Raw genomic sequence first — 21,518 nt, forward strand, 5'->3', positions numbered from 1 at the left:
TGCAAATGTACATTGAGAAACATTGTCCATAAACTGTTGGACTATTTTCTCACGCACTTGTTCACAAAGAGGTGAACCTCGCCCCATCTTTGCTTGTGAATGACTGAGCAATTCAGGGAAGCTCCTTTTATACCCAATCATGGCACCCAATTAGCCTGTTCACCTGTGGGATGTTCCAAACAGGTGTTTGATGAGCATTCCTCAACTTTCTCAGTCTTTTATGCCAACTGTCCCAGCTTTTTTGGAACGTGTTGCAGCCATATAATTCTAAGTTAATTATTATTTGCTAAAAACAAACAAGTTTATCGTTTGAACATTAAATATCTTGTCTATGTAGGGTATTCAATTAAATATAGGTTGAACATGATTTGCAAATCATTGTATTCTGTTTTTAACACAACGTCCCAACTTCATTGGAATTGGGGTTGTACATATTATTAATATTATTTAAGTTAAGGTTTAGAATTCTTCATAAATTCCCCTTAGAATAATTTGAAGAAAGTTCTTACGGACATATTTGTTGATGCCTAATTTACCATTTGAACAATTTCCGTGTATTAAACTGCTGTTTTATAATGCAACATAATGATAAATGGTGAGTAAAATTCGAGGTTAACAAGACTTGTAATATCCATCCATCCATTTTCTGAGCCGCTTCTCCTCGCGGGCGTGCTGGAGCCTTGTAATATAATATCTAAATTTGAATGGACATGACATAACGGGTTGAAGAGTTGGTCTCTTAAAATAATTTAAATATTTTTACTGTTTATTAGCCATTGATTTTCTATACGGCTTGTCTTCATTCGAGTCACAGGTGAGCCGAGATCCGAACTCAGAACCTTTGCTGTGAAGCAGATGCGCTAACCACCGTATTGCTCAAATGCTTATTACTCAATGACTCACCGCTTGCCATTGTGAGCATACAGTACATCCCTGCTTTATATCATTATATTATTTTTCTTAATTTTACTATTTTTTTTAATCTTATATAACAAAATTCCCTTTGTACACTATCTTAGTGTATATTTATGATGTTACTACCAGTCTAGGCGAAGAAAGGAGACATTTTGAAAATGTATAATTTTTTTTAAATGCAGTTTAAAAGTGTGCAAGAATGTGAAACAGTGTCTAACTTGCTGACCCGTTCCTAGGCGAACAAGTGGATTTGTCTGTAAAAGAGAGGAGATGAGATGTTGGGCATCAACAGGGAGGGCCTCATCTTCTTCAGGCCATACAATGTCATCTATGGTGGACACATAACATTGCAAAAGAGGTCAGCGATAAAAAACTAATGTTGTGTATGCACACATGTAAAATGCTGCTTTGGTATCTCACCTGTTATGACTTGTCCAAACAGCTCCTCCGGAGTGTCTCCAAAGAAAGGCACACACCCCACCAAAAACTCATACAAGATGATACCCATAGCCCACCAGTCCACTGGCTTTCCGTAACCTTGACGAAGAATTACCTCAGGAGCAATATACTCTGGGGTTCCACACACCTACAGGCAAAACCACGTTTTAAATCTTTAGTTCGACTAAACATGTCACTGCGGGAGCATCAAGAAAGAGCTGAAAATTGAGGTTTGAAAATGAGTGAGCTTGTGAATGCCATGTGCACACAATTAATCTCGACATGAGCACAGATGTATTAATCTAATAGTGATGACTGAGAATACATGCAAAGTCTTTGTAATCATTGCACACTTGACAACATGCAGCATAACAGAAGAAGAAGGGGCAGAGAAGGTACACCACTAAACTCCAGTAATATTAATTTTTCCCCCCACAATGAATATACGATGTTTAATATTCTTTTGTTTTACATGTCAGTTTTACACTAAACTTCAACTGGGAGTGACAAATAAACAGCTTGAAGCAAGCACGCTGAACCTCTTATTTGGACAACTGTGTAAGTCTTTTTCGCTTCCTCAAAGTGACGTTATACAATAGTCTCCCATTTCTTGACAAGAGAGTGGAAACAGGTGCTAAGGAATACTTTAAAAGTGTCTTTTAATAGGTTAAAGTGTGTCTTAATGGGTTTAAACTGTTAAAGATTTTCACCTATCACTGGTGGTCCTGGAAAAAACAGGGTTCACTGTATGGTACATCTCTGTAAGACTGTTAGTGCTCGCCTACCTGTTTATCCAAGAACTCACGCGTGTCTTTCTCGATGTGCCCTTCATACAGGTTGGTGGTCAGACTCATTAGACCCATCTTAGACAGGCCAAAGTCTGTAAGCTTGATGTGGCCCATAGATGTTATTAGAAGGCTGAGCAGAAAAATGAACAACAAAAGTTTTTAGATAATTGAAAAATTTAATAAAAAATGTTTTTAGATACGGTGGTTTGTGATTTATTTATAACATTATTTTCAATGAGTAACCAAGTAAACACTGCCCCATATGTTTTTTTTTTTTTAACAGTTACTTAACATTCTAGGAAAGTGTCTTACTTGTCAGGCTTGAGGTCACGGTGAACAATGCCATAGTTGTGTAAGTATTCGAGTGCAAGGACAGTTTCAGCAAAGTACATCCGAGCCATTTCCACTGGCAGAGCCCCAATGTTCTTCAGCAGTGTCGCACAATCTCCTCCTGACAGTGAAATGTATAATTTGTTTGCTTGTCCCCAATATTATCAATGATGACAAAATGAGGAATTTTGTATTTTATACTTTAACGTGGATGTAGATTTAAATGACTCACAAGGTTAAAACAAATAAATTAACACTAATACTGTATAGTATTTGTCCACAAAATTGTTGTTGTGCGATTAGATGCTCAGCATCAATACCTTGTATTTTGCTACCAAGAGGTTAAACTAGCTTCTCTCCTCAGTTTTATTCTGTGTCCAAAACGTGGTTACGAATACAATGTTTTTTATTTGACAAAGACAAGTCATGTAAAACTGTAGGTGAATTTTTAATTTTCAATGTTTTAGGTTTTATTTGTGAACAGTCTTTTCACACGCCACCTAAACTTAAATGCATACAGATTCTGACCTTCAACATACTCCATGACCATGCACAAGTGCCGTCGGGTCTCAAAGGAACAGAACATGGAGACCACAAAGGGGTTCTCAGCAAATGTGAGGATGTCTCTCTCGACAAAGGCCTGTTGGATCTGGTTCCTTAGGATCAGGTTTTGTTTGTTAATTTTCTTCATGGCAAAACGCTGGCGTGTCTCCAGGTGTCGGACCAGATACACAGCACTGATCAAAAAGAAAATAAAAAAACACCAACACAGCCATTCATATGCAGGTTTATTTTCAGTTCCTTCCCATTACTTGTCTAATGGAGTACATCATCATTAGTGAACTGGCTGCTCTGCTTACCCATATGCTCCATGGCTAATGAGCTTGATGGTCTGGAAGTCAGCTTCACCTGGTGGTTTCATTGCTCTAATCTTACCCTTTGGATAACAAAATATTCATTCAATATCTGCCTAGCAACATAACTATCAAATACACATGATAATCCTAGGAATGAAGTAAAGCAAAGACATATTTCATATGAATATGAAAGACATGACCAAGGTTGGGACAAAATATTGGAGACTGATTATACTGTCCTTTGTATAAGTGAATGCGAGTTGTTATAGTTATTGTCTATAAAGGGTATTCTTCACATAAGAACTGCATGGAAAAAATTGGATGGACTTAATTGTTGTCATTTGACGCTACACAAATACAACTAAATAGCTCACCTCTGTTGAGTCATCTGTTTCTGGTGTTAGAGGTCCTTCACTGTCATAACTATCAAGGTTTACCATCTCTGATAAAGAACATACATCAAATCAGAATCAATTGTTTGTGAAATATGTACAACATGTAGCTTTGTACACGGATTTACAAAAGTATTGGGCCATACAGAGGTATGCAGTCAGCCTTGCAAACATTTGAGAATGAATGGATTGCGCAAAAGAGTAAAAACAACAATCTCAACTAGTCTCAGCTGAATTATGGTAGAAGTATTATTTTCAACTGTAAGAAAAAGAAATTAATAAAAGCTAAAAAGTAAAAGGACAGAAAATCGTACAGGAAAGTGCACTAAAGTCACCAAGGTCCTGTTGACTCAATAACTGCATAGCTCCAAACCTTATTAACATCAGCACAAAAACTGTTCATTAGATCGCCATGACCTTTGTTTCCATTGCCCAGCAGGTGCATTGGCATCTTCAAGTTTTGGAACTATTGCATTCCAGACTGCTGTAAAATAGGAAATATCCCATTTTGAACTTCTGAGGTCCGACCTCAAAGCATTCCAGTCAAAAGTAAAAAACATGGCTGACACCCTTGATAAACTTGTCATTTGTAAACTAGAGGTACATTATAGTTGATTACACTAAAAAGATGTTGTCAACATGTCTAATTTTGTTTATTATTTTTGTTCATTTTACCAAATCACTTCATCCAGAGAGAATATACTGAAGTTACCTATCCTGTATTAAATAGGCTGTTTGATCCCAATAAATCATCCATCCATCCAATAAATCATCCATCCATCCATTTTCTGCACCGCCTATCCCAGCTATCTTCGGGCGACAGGCGGGGTACACCCTGAACTGGTCGCCACCCAATCGCAGGCCAATAGATCAATAAATAAAAATAAATGAAGTTTATATAATATTGAGATTTTTACATTCACTATGGAAACCCTCATTGTTACTTGATGTCAAATTTGTCGATTTAAGAACTCTCAGTTTGTGGCATTCATATGCACTTTTCCTCGTCACACGTTAGAAATGTCTAACTTCGTTGTTGTCGGGAAAGCAGCACAAAGCAAGGAGCCAATGGACTGTAAGTAGTGGAAACGTTTCTTGGCGTGATAAAACAGACTATTCCATTTGGTGTTTTGATTAATAGAGCAATTGCACTATAAGGTAATGCTCATTGTTCAGTTCTAATGCTTCTGCTACTGCATGCTTCCAATGAAAGGCCCTCTTCAGGTCCAGTGTGATGGTGTCCCAGTGCACAAAGCAAGGTCTTGGATGAGTTTGGTTTGTAAGAACTAGACATTCCTGATGTCAACCCATCTGAGATCTTTGGCATGAACTAGAACAGAGACTGTGAGCCAGGCACAATCATCCAACATAATGACCTCAAAAATGTTCTTCAGGAAGTAGTGGGGGGGGATCCCACAAATAAAGGGAAAACAACTCCATGTTGATTCTAATTGATTTAGACTGCAAGATCAAAAAAGCTGGAGGTGTAATGTTTAGGTGACCCAATGCTTTTGCCGTTAATGTAGGTTCTGTCTTGCCCCCTCACCTTCAATCGGGTCCCTGGTGAGTCCCAACTGGCTGACAATATAACGAGGGATGTCAGTTTTCATCAGGTGACCCTCCTTGGCAACATCCTCCGCTGCCTCCAGCAGATGGTAGAACTCCTCAGGGTTGAATTCCTGGGAGTAGAATGTAACACGGCGAATGACACATCGGGCGATTACATCACTATAAAATCACACGGATGGACTGATGGCTGGAAGACACCTCAGTTAAGGTGAGTTTAAACTTTTCATACTGCAAATAAATGATTACATACAAGGTCAGAAATATACATTTAGGATTAGTTACAGGCGAGGTTATCAGTTTATTGATACTGTGTGATAGAATAACAGATACATTGGGGACTAATTTTGTTTCCGTCAAATATATTAAAACAGTGAGGGAGCCTCTTGTGGTACATGTAAGAATCACTACCAAAGTATAGTGCAATATATTTGCATTTAATCTTCAAGCAATGTTTATTTTTAAATATTTATTTGTCTGCAATTTTTTTTAAAATTTCATGTGCAATAAATTTTAATTGAATAATTATTTAGTACAGTATTTCATGTACCTATATTTAAGCGCAGTGGTAATTTTGAAACTGTCCATAATGTTGCAGTGTCTTACAATGATATTAAATATACTTTTTAGGAATCAAACCGCTTAGGCCTACTATGCCACTGTATTTTAATGTTGATCATCATGGAGGGACTTGGAGAGTACTCGGAATTTTTTTTTTAGGTGGTACTTGGTGTATAAAGTTTGAAAAGCACTCTATTAAAACATTCTTCCTCTGCTAATACGATACAATTTCTGCATAATTGATTTTTTTGGGGGGAAATGATTAATTAGTTGCATCAACCATTGCTTATTTACATACTACGTTGTATTTTGTATTACAAAATGAGCTGCTTGATGAGAGTACTACATTGTATGATTGTAAAACTCTTCAATGTACAGAAAGCAGGAGAGACAACATTGGCTGCTGATAGTTCTTAACAACAATCCCCAAATGTGCAATGTATAATCTCATATAATCCAAAAGCAGAGACTTTCAAAAAATGGGGGAAAGTAAGAGTGATGAACAACTTCTTTGCATGTGTCACCTGTCAATAAAAAGCTGCATTAGTGTGTGACTCATCGAGATCGTTGGATTGATTGACTTCGCACCGGAATCCCCAGACACGCTCAAAAATGCATCTTCCATCTTTAAATGGCACCGTGGTCATGGTCTGTCTGACTCAGACGGGAAGGCAGTGAGCAGCAGAGGGCTGCTGCCAAGTGTTAGTCGCACTATGCCAGGGGAAATTTTAATCTAAATGCAAATACCATCCACACAGACAGATGGCAGTTTTTTTCCCCCCACATCAGTGTTAAATGTTTGGATTTCCTGCCTCCAATACCTGGAGCATGCATTAGTGTGCTTAAATCTCTATAATGGGTGGATAAACGCTTATGAGTGCTAATGTTTATTTAAAGATCCTCACATTAAGATTCACATTGAAGCAGCATTTTTATGTATTTATTTTTGGGGGCATGAATACATCTAGCTTCAAAATACTATCAAAAATGCATGTGTGGGATATTGGAAATGCATTTTGTCAAGTTTCAAATTCATATGCTTGTGCCTATTGAATTTAATTGGTCAGTTCATAACATAATATCCATACGATCTATATTTTAAAAGTACCTGTCCTTTTCCAGACAGTTTCTAACAACCCTATTACAGGTTAAAAATCCATCCTTCCATTTTCTGAGCCGCTTCTCCGCACAAGGGTCACGGGAGTGCTGGAGCGTATCCCAGCTGTCTTTGGGCAGGAGGCGGGGTACACCCTGAACTGGTCGCCAGCCAATCGCAGAGCACATATAAACAAACAACCAGTCGCACTCTCATTCACACCTATAGGCAATTTTAGAGTCTTCAATTAACCTACCATGCATGTTTTTGGGAAGTGGGAGGGTTCAATCCCCGGCCCCGCCTGTGTGGAGTTTGCATGTTCTCCCCGTGCCTGCATGGGTTTTCTCCGGGCACTCCGGTTTCCTCCCACATCCCAAAAACATGCATGAATTGGAGACTCTAAATTGCTCTTAGGTGTGACTGTGAGTGCGACTGGTTGTTTGCTTGTATGTGCCCTGTGATTGGCTGGCAACCAGTTCAGGGTGTACCCCGCCTCCTGCCCGATGACAGCTGGGATAGGCTCCAGCACGCCCGCGACCCTAGTGAAGAGAAGCGGCTCAGAAAATGGATGGATGGATGGATGGATAATCCATTTTGTGTGTCACTGTCTTGCCCCTTCCTTTCCATTAGAAATGACAGATTACAATGGAACCTCTAAAATAAAATGCAACGCACTCCGGGATGCTGGTTGACCTACACTACGACCTCAAGCTCCTATCCTCTGGAACATTTTATTATCTTATCCTAATTACTTGACGATATTGAAGATAAAAATAAATTTGTTCCAGTTTCAAATTGTTGCCAGACTGTCACCATCATAAAACCGTTATTAACTGAACAGTACAATTTATAAAATAACATTTTACTATTCTTAACTGTCATTTAAGTATAAGAATAGGTGAATCACTATTAATAGTAAAACATAAAACAAAGGGTAACAAGGATTAAAAACAGGCTAAAACATAAATACAATAAAACGCTCCGCCTTAAGTATTAGGAGTCTGGAATCTTACTGCTTTGATGTGAGTGATATTTGGAATAGAGGTCGCAAAACATAAGGTCTTGACGTATTGGCTGTTCGAACAAATTTTGGTGGGACTTTGTCAGGGACAATTTTCAGATATCTTTGGTTGAATTCCAATTGTTATGACTTCAGGGGTATTTGCTGTATTGTATGAGTTTCTAAAAATTAGATTACAAGATGCATCCATATATACATACTTACAAAGTTCATTTTCAATGTTTTTGCTCTGAAACCTGATGTACTGTATGTTTATTATTGCATCAGCTTCTAATCAGTGAGAACTGAGACAATTCTATATATTCATTAACTATATCATCATCCTTGTGGAGACAAACTCATTGCACATACATAGAAACGTACGAGTGTGAGTTATCTCACCAGACACTCCAAGAGCCTGGCCGGTCGGGAAATGATGATAAGAAGCTTCTTCACCAACTCTGTGACGAAAGCCACCTCCGAGCTCTCTGAACGTTCAAAGGCCTGCCAGTTCAAACAGAGACAAAAAGAGACTAAACCAAGATATAAATGGGTGGGAACAATTGAAGATACAATAACAGAGAGAATCAGTCAGGTTCCCATGGGCAATCACAGCAATGCAAACAAGCATTCCAAATGGAATTGAAGATAAAACACAAATGTGTGAAATTAGAGGCACATCAGCCTCCATTTATCATTATTTGCACCCACTCAATGTTTATATCTAAAATAGGAAATTCATGAAATGTTTTTATTAATTTATTGTAACTGTTAATTGTTGATCCCCACAGGAGAAAATATTAATGATATTTTTGTTGCATTGCATTATGCACTCACAGATCCATTGCACATAAATGTATAAAATTGATATTCAGGCAAGGGGGAAATTCAGTCGTGGATTTATGGTGCTGCACCCAGTAGCAGATGAAAGATTTTAGTGCCTTGCTCAAGGGTTTCAGACTCGCATCTCTCCAACAACTTGTCTTAAAGTTTGCTGTCCCACAGGATTCACACCGTTGTCCCATTTCTCTAGCCAGGTTTTTGACTAAACCAGTTACTCAATAGCACAAATGCAAATTTATCACAAATAATGCACTTAACAATAGCACAAGGAAGGAGTTGTTTGCACAGCTGCCTCACAGTGCTGAGGGTGTGGGTTCAAATCTCGGCTCTGGCCTGTTCCTGCCTGAGTTTGCATGGTCTTCCCGTGTTGGCATCCATTTTGTTCGGGTACTCTGGTTTCCTCCCACATTCCCAAAACATGCATGTTAGGTTGTCCATAGGTGTGAATGCACGCATTTCAGTCTGCTGGTTGCTTGCATTTCTCCTCCAAATTATGAAATTAGTTGGTAATTGGATCAGTCAGACACCTCCTATGTTGTTTTTTACTTCCACCTACGTCATTGAGAAGCTTCTCCAGGTTTTCCTGCAGCTCGAAGAAGTAGACAGATGTGATGAGTCCCTCGCAGGATTTCGTCAGGCAGTCCCTGGAGAGCTCAGCGATCTGGTGGTGGATGAAGCTGAGAACGCCGTCGGCCAGCGGGAGAACATTTTCAGGAGAGTAAGCGTGGATGAACTCTGCAAGCCTCCCTTCCATCTGAGCAGTGGCCTAGTGGAAAGAAAGGGCAGGGGTTGATCACAATAATGGGCAGGGGAGTAATGAGTAGCCAAACACAAATGAGCTCAGACTCAAGAGTACAGTAACGTGATTTCCGTTTGGAGTGTTTACTCCATACGATGTCAATTCTAATTGATTTGTCCCAAAACGTTAACTACAATTGCACAAGAGACTATTTTTTTGGGTGGGAGGGGGGGCATACAGCTCTTTTCCTGTTGATACCAACTTCAATGCCTGCCAAGACATTGAAAGCAAATGAGGTGAAGAATGAGGCAAAGGTTTTTGGCAGTGGTTGCGCTAGAGAGAACATGACTTGATTTGGCAGTTTAACGCTACCCTGTTATCTAGAGCTACATTACGTATCATTGTGGATTTAAATTCAATCTTGATCCTGGAGAAAAGGGTCACAACATGGACACAAATATTGGGACATACTCTACATTTTAATTAATAAATAAATTAGGGGTGGAGACTGGATGAAGTGGCTGGGGAGAGGGAAGTCTGGGCGTCCCTGCTAAAGCTACAGCCCCCGCAACCCGACCTCGGACAAGCGGTAGAAAATGGATGGATGGATGGATGGATGGATGGATGGACTCTCAAAATGAATGTTGGTTTTGGCTTCCTTTGTTTTTCCTTTCATTTCCCTGTGTCCATCGTCTCAATGTAAGTTTCACTTGTGTCTCCCTGCCTCTTCCCCGCCCCTCATGTTTTCCACCAATCAGCTCTGACCTGTCTGTCTTTGCACGTGTCACCAATACCGGAGTGTATAGGTTTTTGTTCAGACTTTGTCTTTTCCCTGTGGTCTTCATGCTCCTAATGTATTTGCAACTCTATTTTTTATCCTGGCTTTCAAGTGCTTTGGTCTATTTTGAATTTCCTTGCCTGGCTTCTTGCATTTGGGTCCACCTGTATTTTGTCATGCGCTGTACTACTTTTGTATGTGAGTCTCACCTTCGGAAAGCGCTCCTTGTACACGTGGTTCATCATGACTATCTCGTTATCATAGCAGGAAGAGGAGCGTCCTGGGCTGGAAAGAGTTACAAAGAAGTGAAAAATGTAATAAAATACAGCACAGAAATAAGCAATACGCTGTGAAAAAAGGCACATCTGCACATTTATTAAACTTTGCAAGGGCAATCCTGTGCAAATCTACTGTCTACTGTGTGGCGCCACTGACCTGAGACTGCGGGAGCGCGGGCGCATGTGTGGAGAGGAGCGTCCGCCATCATCGTCTGTGATGCTCTCCGTGCTGCCAAAGTGCTTGGATAAGAAGTGGAGCTCATCCATGGTGGGCTGGAAGGGCAGCTGGTGCAGCCGCTCCTGAGAAGAGCTGGACGACTGGAGAATAGCGCGACATGGGAAGAAGAGGAGGGGAGAGCCGAGGGCAGAGGAGGAACAGGAAGCACATGGTGATGGGGAAAGGAAGGGGAGGCAAATGTTGAATGTCGAAGAGGAAGGGAAACAAGAATTGGGTTGGTCAGGAACAAAAAAACAAGAGGATGTATGACAACAAACATAAAAGACTATTTGAATACATGTATACACTTTGACACTTTGACCCCCTACACTTGCCAACTCAATGATTTCCTGGTATTATCATATGTAAATAATAGTCCAGCTATCCATTTTGTATACTACTTATCCTGTTCAGGGTCGCAGGAGTAACTACTAGTACTTCCGTACTTAAAAATGCGTTAAAGCAACCATATTAGCAAAATGACAATACTAGAAAACCATATTTTGTCTCAAAGCATTATTAGTGATGCAGTACATTGATGTTATCTAAAGGGAAAACACATTTTCGGGAAAAATATATTTTATTTGCACATTATGCAAAATGCAATGATATACTTCATTACACATGGATTTGTTAAGGTCCAGTACGAGAGCTGTATCACAAATTCTGCTTTTGTAATGACACGGTCAGAGTTATTGAACTAAGTTTACTAATACGAGTGTAGTTTGCAATGGTGGCACTTTGTAGCGTTACTTATAGTTTGGCTGTGTCATGTAGCAAATTATGGTCAGTTATTAGTTAGTATTTTAAAATTCCCACAGTATATTGCAGCATAGTTCTACATCACTGTAAAATTATAATAACATCTAATAAACTCTGAGGATATCAACGACAACTGTTATTATCTTTGTGAATTTACTACATTGTGCATGTATAAAGCAGTCTGTATGTGCATTTCTGCCCTAGTTAAAGTCCTGTGGAACAAAGTGGGCTGCATCTCAAGAAAGCTTGAGCCCTCTGTGCCACACTTATCAAGTCCCACTTGTTCCACCAGCCTGGCGCTTATCACTCCCCCATCTCCTCCTCCTTTTTCCTCCAATCACAGTCAGATGGCGAGCGGCTTCCTGAGTCTGAGACACAAACTTACGCAATAAGACACACACCACAATAAGACACGTACCAAAACACATTGAGGCTTGGTACAGTGACTACAGTAGATATATATATAGATCTATATAAAGGTGCTGATCCAGAATTGTTTTCACTTAGGACAACATTGTGAGATTTTCAACAACTGCCCAAATTTCTCAGTGACTAATATATTAAAAATAAACTCAGCACAGACGTGGTTACTTTGAAGGTGTGTAAATGATACAAGTGCCGATCAAAATTAGGATTGTTGGGCTTGGGCAAAAGTCTGCTCTTTTGAGCACTACAGTGGCTATAAACTCTACACACACCTGTTTAAATGCCAGATTTATGTGATGTAAAAGAAAAAAATGAGACCAAGATGATTTATATGGAAACATTTTCCATCATTATTGTGACCTATAACCTGTACAACTCAACTCAATGAGAGGAGAAATAAATAAATAACCAACTGAGATAATGCGGTGGTAATAGTGCAGTCACCCTCTTATAAATGGGGATGTTACTATGTTCGGAATTAACCAATCACATTTAAATTCAAGTTAAATGGGTTTCAGCATATACCTGCCACCATTTGAAGTCTCTCCGATTAACCTAAAAAAAAGATGAGCATTTCTAGTAGGGCTTGCCTGACATATTTAGAACTGTTCATAACTGCCTTTAGGGCCCAGTTCCAGCTGAAGGTAAACACTTCCAAAGCATGATGGTGTCACCATCATGCTTCACTGTAGGTCTGGTGTTCTTTGGGGAAGAGCAGTCTTGTGTTAGTGCCAAACATACATTTTGGAAAATGTTCAACCTTGGCTTCATCAAACTATAACACACTTTCCGATAAGAGTTTGAGAGATTTCAAGTGCGTTTTTTGTCTTTGTAAGATAAGGTATCCGTTTTGACAACCTAACCCATAGCCGACATACAGAAGCTTTAATGCAGTAAGATGTGGCTACAAAAATCTCAGGAAAAGCCTACTAGAACATCTGAACTTTTGGAAGAGGGGTCATCCGAGGCACTTTAAATGGAAGCAGGTGTGTGCTGACTCCAAAAATTAATATGAGTTTGAATGTGATTAGTTGATTCTGAACACAGCCACATCGCCAGTTATGAGGGGAGGTTTTACTTCTCCTCTCCAAAAGATTTAAAAAATCAAAAACAAAACAAAAAACAGACATTAATGGTGGATTTTTCTTAGTCATATTTTTTATATTACAAAAAACTGGCATTTGAACAGGGGTATGTAGACTTTTCTAAATCCACTGTAAGAAGATACTGTATATTTGAAATTGTGAGTGGAGATATTTTTGCAGGTAATTTTGTCATTTGTACATTTTTGCTACTATTGGTCATTTTTGTGTCACAATTCAGATTCTTAATAATTTGAGCATTGATTTTGTACTTAAATTTGAGTTGTGTGTCACTGTTAATCCATCTGATATTTGAAAATGTGCAAATGAGCCCAAAAATCTCCCAGTCGTTACTACTCTGCGTGATTAAATGTGGTTATGGTTAGATACATGCTTGTATGCGTTCCCCTGTGCAGGTATCGTCAGGGACGGAACAAAGGACAGGACCCAAAATGCACGACTCAAATTCAATGGACAGTTTCAAAAAGAGAGATATAATAAACGGGCAGAGGTCGGTACACAGGCAGGGAATCCGCAAAGGCAACAGTATCCAAAAAAACGTGAGGCAAAAAGGCAAGGTCAATAATCAGAAGAGGGTCTCGGCTTACTATGAGTCAGTAACGTGGAAACAAGGAATGCTGGAACGTGACAACAAGGTACAACTAACTGGTGACCAGAAAGAATGAGACACGAGGTTAAATGCATGGGGTAATTAGGGTAAACGTGGCACAGGTGGGGAAGATGCTCTCAGGCCGACGTGAAATGCAGGGTGGACCCGCATCGACCTTGGGAGCCTAAGCTTCATGGTGACATGATGACCTTTGTGATGGGGAAGGCCCCAACGAACCTGAGAGCGAGCTTCCGGGACTCCACCCGGAGTGGAAGATGCTTGGTGGTGAGTCGAACTCACTGACCCACTTTGTAGTTTGGGGCCGGTGTCCTCTTACGGTTGACGTTCCTCAGGTTAGCGACTTAACCTGCCCAGTTGCATGGGTTCATCCGTGGTGATGCTAGCCAGTGGTTTGAGACTGGCAACAGGGCATCTGCCTTGGTTTGGCTGGTCATCGAGGCTCGTTCTCCAAGTGCACACTGATGCATCCTTCCGCCGATCTCTGTCCAGCTTGCGATCCAAAAGCCTTATGTCGATCTTTATGGCGAGAGCGATGAGAGTGTCCAAGTCGGTCGGCAGGTCCAGTGGGACCAAATTATCCTTGACGGCGGGGGATAGTCCTTGAAAAAATGCATTGAGTAGTGCCCTGTTGTTACACTGACTCTCAGCTGCTAGAATGCGAAACTCAATCGCGTAATTGACACTCTGCGCTTGCCTTGTTGTAAGATGACAAGGGAGCGAGCTGCCTCACGATCTGGTGTGGAATACTGAAAAACATGCTCCATAGTCTTTACAAAATATGCCCAAGAATGACACGTGGCAGAATTGCGTTTCCATTCAGCAGTAGCCCACGCCTCCGCACGACCAGTCAGGTGGGAAATGACAAAAGCGATCTTTGCCCGCTCGGTGGGGAAGGCAGCTGCCTGCAGCTCAAAGTGAAGTTTGCACTGAGTGATGAACAGCTTAATATTCTTGGAATCTCCAGGGAACCTCTCCGGTCGAGAGAGCTGTGGGCAGACAGCAGCGGAGGTGGCAGGTGGCTGCATGGTGACTGATCCACATGGAAATGGTGGTACAGTGGCGGTATCGGGTGCTGTGCCAGCTGGTTCCTTCTTTTGAACCATATTCAGTAGAACTTCAAACTGTGAGGCCACCTGTCTCATCATAGTGTCCTGATGCTCTGACAGTTCCTTTAGATGAAGGTGGAGGACAGCAAGCTGCTCATCCTACTTCGAGATGTGTTGACCCTGCGCTTGAAGGGCTTTACGCACCAGGTCTGAGTCTGCTGGGTCCATGTTTTGGCCAGTTCGTTCTGTCAGGGACGGAACAAAGGACAGGACCCAACATGCACAACTCCAATTCAATGGACAGTTTCAAAAAGAGAGGTTTAATAAACGGGCAGAGGTCGGTACACAGGTAGGCAATCCGCAAAGGCAACAGTATCCAAAAAACGTGAGGCAATAAGGTAAGGTCAATAATCAAAACGGTCTAGGCTTACTATGAGTCAGTGACAACAAGGTACAATGAACTGGCGACCAGAAAGAATGAGATATGAGGTTTAATGCATTGGGTAATTAGGGTAAACGAGGCACAGGTGGGGAAGATGCTCTTAGGAGCAGGTGTATATGAGACAGGGGGAAGACAACAACCATAACACACACCCATGGCAGGTATGGGGTTTCTCTTGGTACTCTAAGTGCTTTATGCAGTCCAAAAACATAAATTAGATTATTTAGTTTAAATTGTGAGATAAAACATTTAGAAGAGCTGTGAATTGAAGTATGAATGTTATTTGTCTCTCTATGTGAGCCCATTGATTGACTGATTTACGCTCCAGGTCTTAACCCACCTCTCAGTCTTCACCTTACCAATTACCATGAACAGAATGAGCAGGGTGAAAAATGGATGGATGTCTTTTAAAGTATTCAGTTAGTCATTGAGGCTCTTGAGCTGGAAATGGAGGATGACTCTTTTCAATCAGTTACCTACCGTTGAGCTGGGAGTGTTTGTGCCGTAACCAGACGAGGGCAAAGACGCTAAAGACCAACGGCGTCCATCAGCTCTGTTGAAAACACAAATGCAAAACACTTAAAGCCGTTATGCACACTCAAACAAATAATATCACTTGTGAGATAAGCTCCATCTAAAAACTACGGTATTTGACACGGTTCTTCATTTATTGTTCAGGTTTTTAACACTCAGGTTATTCGTTGAAGAATAAAAAAATAGTGGTTTTCTTTGACAGTGACAGGCACCCAGACACATTTGATAAAATTTGGAAATGCCGCAATGTGTCTGACTGAGGATATACTGGGGTAAATAACAGATCACAAACCATTAAAGTGTCTAACACATACACATATATATACATATTACATATTCTGTGGCATGACAACATTCATCTCGTTACAAGAATGGATCAAAGCCTCAAAGCTACTGATCCAAGTGGAGTCAACTGCTGCGCTCACACAGCGTCACGTCTCACTGCGACGAATCATCAAACACTCCCTGCTGCTATTTATGAGGCTGTCAAGAGCATCATCTACTGTATACCCCCAAACACTCCTCTGCATTTACAGTAAGACGTTAGGTTAGGGAATCTCATCAGAGTGAATATTCAACACCCAAAATGATTTACTCCTTATAATTGGCTCTCAATCATTGTTCCGAGTTCACCACAAAGAGGTTGGGTTGCTTTGTGTACAGAAGAGTTATTTCACACCAAAATTGAATGTAATTGACACTGTTCTTTGTGTTAAATGTAAAACACATACTCCATCAGAAAGAAAGATGGAGGCCATGGTGGGGTACTGTGTAGAGTTACCACTGTAGAACAGATTTGTCATCCGAAACGGCTGCTGAAAAACAATGCGCTTTCCTACAACATACAATTGTAAAGCCACTAGTGGTTGCATACAGTATGTGTGGACAGACACTCAAATGGTACAAATGTACATAAAAAAAAAAAAGCTCCACACTTACACAGAACCACCTGTCCTCACACCGGCACAGTGCAGAGTCAGTAAACACAGCGTGGCTGTGAATCTAATGGCTTGGCCCAATCACACCTGAGTCAGCCAGTTAGGCTGCCATATGCTATGAATACAGCGAGAGGCTGCCTGCTTCCCAGCATGTGTAAGACCTCACAAAACAACACCTCATGGATCATTTATCCCCGTGCGCACTTGTTGTTGTTGTTGCCTGTCCTCTCGCCCCACTCAACGTTACACTTGGTAGGTAAGTATATACACTATATAGTGACCTTCTGGAGGAGGCAAAGGAGAAGTGAGCAGGGGTGCTTGGGGAGAAGTTTCTCGGGCTGTCCAGTGGACTGCTTCCTGCAGGGACAACAAGGACGATGAAACACAAGACACAAATGGGAAAATGAGTCCTGGTACACAAATCGAGCTGTATTCTCTGCGGGCATAGCCTAATGTATCTCTGAAGTAGCCTCATAGTTTGTGTCTTGATGCCAGTAAATGAGAACTTTTAGGGCAAATTGGAGCAAAACTGATCAAAATGTTCAGTAAATAAGGGAAACATAGGTCATTATTGATTTCCTACTTAATCCAACTAAATCTTACTGAAAAAGATATAGTTGAATACCTTTCGTTCTTGGAGACATTGAACCTTTATTGATATTCACACTAGCCTGGATTTATGTGTATTTTAACATCCAAAACAGTTATGGTGTGGTTAGAATTCAATGTGTTTTGATGAAGCAGCATTAAATTCACAACCTGTTTTTTGTCAGATAACGTACTCTAATTAGTAGGACGCAGACATATTTTAGGGTTATGTGGCGATACAATAAAATTAAGACAATAAGAAGCCACTAACCTGCACGGCACAATGAAATTCTTTGGCTGCCACTAAGCTTTGTTGTTTTAGTGACCTTTTTTACAGCATGTTAGCAACTTAGGACACGTACAGCTATTAGTGAGACATTGCTGTTTTTGTCTCAATTGAGTGTTTTTTGTTGTTGTTTTTGTTAAGATAATAGTTACCTTTGTTATGTACAGTCTTGGGAATAGTTTTGAGGTACATTTGCAGCATGCAATACAATCACTGTACTGTACATATCGTGACATAGATCGTAAGGGCAGGAAACAGTTTTCTACTTTTTGTGCCTTTTCTGATTGTATTCTAAAGGAAAGACAGACTAAAGCGATTACAGCAATTCTAAAACAACAAACCTAATGATGGCACAAACCCGTTGCACAGCACTATATAACTAATTGTTTTTTGGAAGTGTGTGTCTCTTGACATTTTTTGTGCATTTTACTACTAAATTCTTGTGAAAACACTTTAGCGTGTCTTGCCAACATTTTGTAATCCCTTTGTCCTATTTCTTCTTAGCATGTTTAGCACATACAAATACATTACATTGCAAATTATGTGTTATTTAACTTTGTTAAATAAAATGCTAGACTTTATACTGTTAGCTCTGTTGGAAATAATTAAAAAAAGACAAAATAAACAGTAATATTGTGCCACTTTAATAAAAAGATGATCCTAGCTGAAGTGTGAAATGCTAGTGCTACTGTACTTACCAAGGTGTCCGGGGAGAGGCAGAGGAGAGTGTGGGCGAGGCAGAGTGGGGGAGGTGGTGGTCAAGATGAGACTTTTCCTGTTGCTTGTTCGACAGCTACGGATAAAAAGAGAAATTTATACATACAGTATGTTACCATACCCTGACATTGTTGCATGTATGTATCCCAATTCGTATCACCACCCAGCAGCACATACTTTGGAAGAGACAGATATGAGTGAAAGTGTAGCTTAGTCATTCATCTCTGTGTACCTTCCCTGAAGCAAGATACAAAATTTTTTAAAAGTGAAACGACGCATGGGAGAGAGAGCAAAGTGTGACGGGTTAGATGAGCATCCCGAAAAATTTTCTAAATCTTCAAACTCTGTGGATCTATTTTTGATCACACATTACAACACTGGGGCCAGTCCATAAACAAACAAAACAAACTGAGGTAGCTTATTTATAGAAAAGATCCAAATGCATTTTTTAATTCATTGTTGAGCAAATCATTCACACATAACAATAATGCACAAGGAAAAAAATGGCTATATGGACCATACACTCAAACTATATATACTCATATAATCATGTGATCTGGAAAAAAAAAAAAATCTATAAAATATATGAAAACTCAACTTTGCATTGATGGGCCGCAATACGAAGATATAATATGTCTCCTTCCTTTTGATGTATAATATTATATTATAACAAAAACATCTACCCTGTATATTCAAATCCTGCATCCAGTGGCTGAACTGGCTTTCAATTCATCAATTGTGGTTGCAAATGAACCACCCCAAAAGGTTGGAGTCTATGTCAAGCTTTCACTGGAACATCAGGTAAACTTGCAAAATCTCTACAAAAGTGAATTATATTTAATTGGATCTTGCTTAGATTTTTAGTAAGAAGCCTCCTACGACATATACTCACCGGCCACATTTATTACTGTGGTTATACTTTATTTCCAAAGTAAAATATTACTGTGACCTCGCTGAGCACCCTATCCAATACAAGATACACTGATCGCTCAGATCAATAACTAGCTTTACGGATATTGATCACGAATGCTAATACTGTAGTTTGAACTTAGTTACTAAAAAGTGCAAATAAATATGTCCTGTAAATTTGACACACAGAGTGTTGATAACAACCCTGCCAAATTTGAATGATAAAAAAAATAAATAAATAAATATAAAATCACCAAATACAGCTATGTACAGTAAAATGAGGCTTTAAAAAATCAGGAAAAATGAAGCCATTCTCTACGCTCTCAAACGCTCTGGGTGTCTGCAGAATACATGAACCCACGACACGCTAAAAAAATGGGTACAACTTCATTTAGCATCTTTCTTATGCGTACACATCCCTACATGTTTGAGCCGTGAAAATATATCCGCAAAATGGTGAAATGGAAAAAAAGAGTTTAGCGCTATTTACTGAATTGAGGTTCAGTCTTTGCATGTTTTCAGCTAATTTAAACATGTATTATGTATTTTTAAACAATTCTCTGAAAAACCTTTACAAGGTCTTTAACATGGACTGTAAGTCACTCAAATGTTTACAGTGGAACCTTGATAAAATGGAGCCCGATATAATGGATATCGGATAAAATGGACCGTCGGGACTGAACAATATGTCCAAAAATAGTTTCCATTTGTCACTTAAACTGCCGTTGACAAAGTCTGTTAGTTCCAGAATTGGCCACTGTTGTTTAATGGCAGGCGGCACGGTGATCGACTGGTTAGAGCGTCTACCTCATAGTTCTGAGTTCAAATCCCGGCCCCGCCTGTGTGAAGTTTGCATGTTCTCCCCGTGCCTGCATGGGTTTGCTCCGGACACTCCGGTTTCATCCCACATCCCAAAAACATGCATGGTAGGTTAATTGACGACTCTAAATTGCCCGCAGGTGTGAATGTGAGTGCGAATGGTTGTTTGTTTAGCCTTGCGATTGGCTGGCAACCAGTTCAAGGTGTACCCTGCCTCCTGCTCGAAGATAGCTGGGATAGGCTCCAGCACGTCCGCGACCCTTGTGAGGATAAGCGGCTCGGAAAATGGACGGATGGATGTTTAATGGCGCTGTGGTGCAATGCAGGGAGAGAATGGGATTGATGTATTTCCGGGTCACAGATATACAAACTGACTCGATCCAATACCAGAAGATGTGCCTCCCGTGCCTATGTGGCTGCCATGTTGAATGTCGGCCATTGACATGGCGGCCATGTGATGATGGTTCAATCTATTGTCTATTGTGCATAAAGCACTGGCAGATAGAGAGCAGCATGGCTGCAGCGTTAAGTCTTTGGAGTCTTCAACATGCTATTTTTGGTTCAGCAACAGTTGTTGTCACATTTTGAACTAAGAAGCACATAAATTCCTGACGACTCATGAAAGCGACTCACCTATGATGAGTACTGTATGTCAACAATGTCATCATGACCAAGGACACTGGCGTGGTAAGTTTGGATACAATGTGAAACTTTCAAACATTTTCAACATTTTTAAAAAATATTTATTTACAATAACTTTGTACTGTACTGGATGTTTTAGGCTACGAAAAAACCTACAAAACAATAATTTTGTACTGTACAGTAAAATGGGTACATATGGCCTAAAAAAACGCATGCTTTACACGATCAGGATTTTTGGGGCCGATCACCGATCAGCGAGTTTAAAAAACCGATGACCGATCGCCGATCCGATCACAAGATGGATGACTGTGTCTATGTAAATGACCTGTTCATTTACTGTATATACTTGTGTACTTAATTGTTCAAAAACTATATTTACAATAAGTAATGTATCTTTGTTCCTCTATTTATGCCAGTGAGGCATAGTGACAGACAGAACAAATGAATGGTCTTCTATTAGATGGCAGGAAGTAAATACAGTAATTAATGTATCCACTTTTTGTGACATTTTTGTGTGTTGGTGTGCCGTGAGATTTTTCAATTGTAAAATATGTTCCTTGACTCCATAAAGGTTGGAAATCACTGTTCTAGTCAGATCGTGTATTCTAATCAGTCGGGTCAAACCAACATTACATGACAGAAATAATGGGTGCGCACTATCCATCCATTTTCTGAGCAACTGTAATTAAATTACTTTATTTTTAATTAAATTACTTTACCCACACCGAAACTTTAGAGCATGATTCGACAGAACGGCGAAATGTTTACGGCACCGGTGACCACCAACACAGGTTTTTCCCCATTTTGTCCTGATAATACCGTTGGCGCGCTCCACTCTTGTTGTCGTGGCCACGGTAACGAGTGTATCCGGTCGCATGTGAGTTGACAAGATAAAGCC

General features: G+C 40.1%; 1 protein-coding gene across 8 annotated transcripts in view; it reads right to left on the minus strand.

Moving 5' to 3' along the window:
- LOC133466466 (microtubule-associated serine/threonine-protein kinase 1-like) overlaps nt 1-21,518 on the minus strand; it is a 61,866-nt gene that overhangs the window by 10,415 nt on the left and 29,933 nt on the right. For 6 of the 8 annotated variants that reach the window (XM_061750197.1, XM_061750196.1, XM_061750199.1 and 3 more), the window contains 15 exons: nt 18,232-18,326; nt 16,941-17,016; nt 15,668-15,740; nt 10,739-10,899; nt 10,513-10,588; nt 9,343-9,552; nt 8,346-8,447; nt 5,267-5,399; nt 3,703-3,770; nt 3,332-3,408; nt 3,000-3,208; nt 2,454-2,592; nt 2,139-2,271; nt 1,336-1,501; nt 1,142-1,243 (listed from right to left, as the gene is read on the minus strand). In XM_061750197.1, coding sequence (XP_061606181.1) covers nt 1,142-1,243; nt 1,336-1,501; nt 2,139-2,271; nt 2,454-2,592; nt 3,000-3,208; nt 3,332-3,408; nt 3,703-3,770; nt 5,267-5,399; nt 8,346-8,447; nt 9,343-9,552; nt 10,513-10,588; nt 10,739-10,899; nt 15,668-15,740; nt 16,941-17,016; nt 18,232-18,326 — 1,820 coding nt within the window. Of the gene's footprint in view, nt 1-1,141; nt 1,244-1,335; nt 1,502-2,138; nt 2,272-2,453; nt 2,593-2,999; nt 3,209-3,331; nt 3,409-3,702; nt 3,771-5,266; nt 5,400-8,345; nt 8,448-9,342; nt 9,553-10,512; nt 10,589-10,738; nt 10,900-15,667; nt 15,741-16,940; nt 17,017-18,231; nt 18,327-19,966; nt 19,987-21,518 lie in introns of those variants that run through there. The other 2 variants (XM_061750200.1, XM_061750203.1) reach the window with 2 other exon arrangements.

The sequence above is a fragment of the Phyllopteryx taeniolatus genome, chromosome 16, assembly GCF_024500385.1.
Source record: "Phyllopteryx taeniolatus isolate TA_2022b chromosome 16, UOR_Ptae_1.2, whole genome shotgun sequence".
Classification (NCBI taxonomy): Eukaryota; Metazoa; Chordata; class Actinopteri; order Syngnathiformes; family Syngnathidae; genus Phyllopteryx; species Phyllopteryx taeniolatus.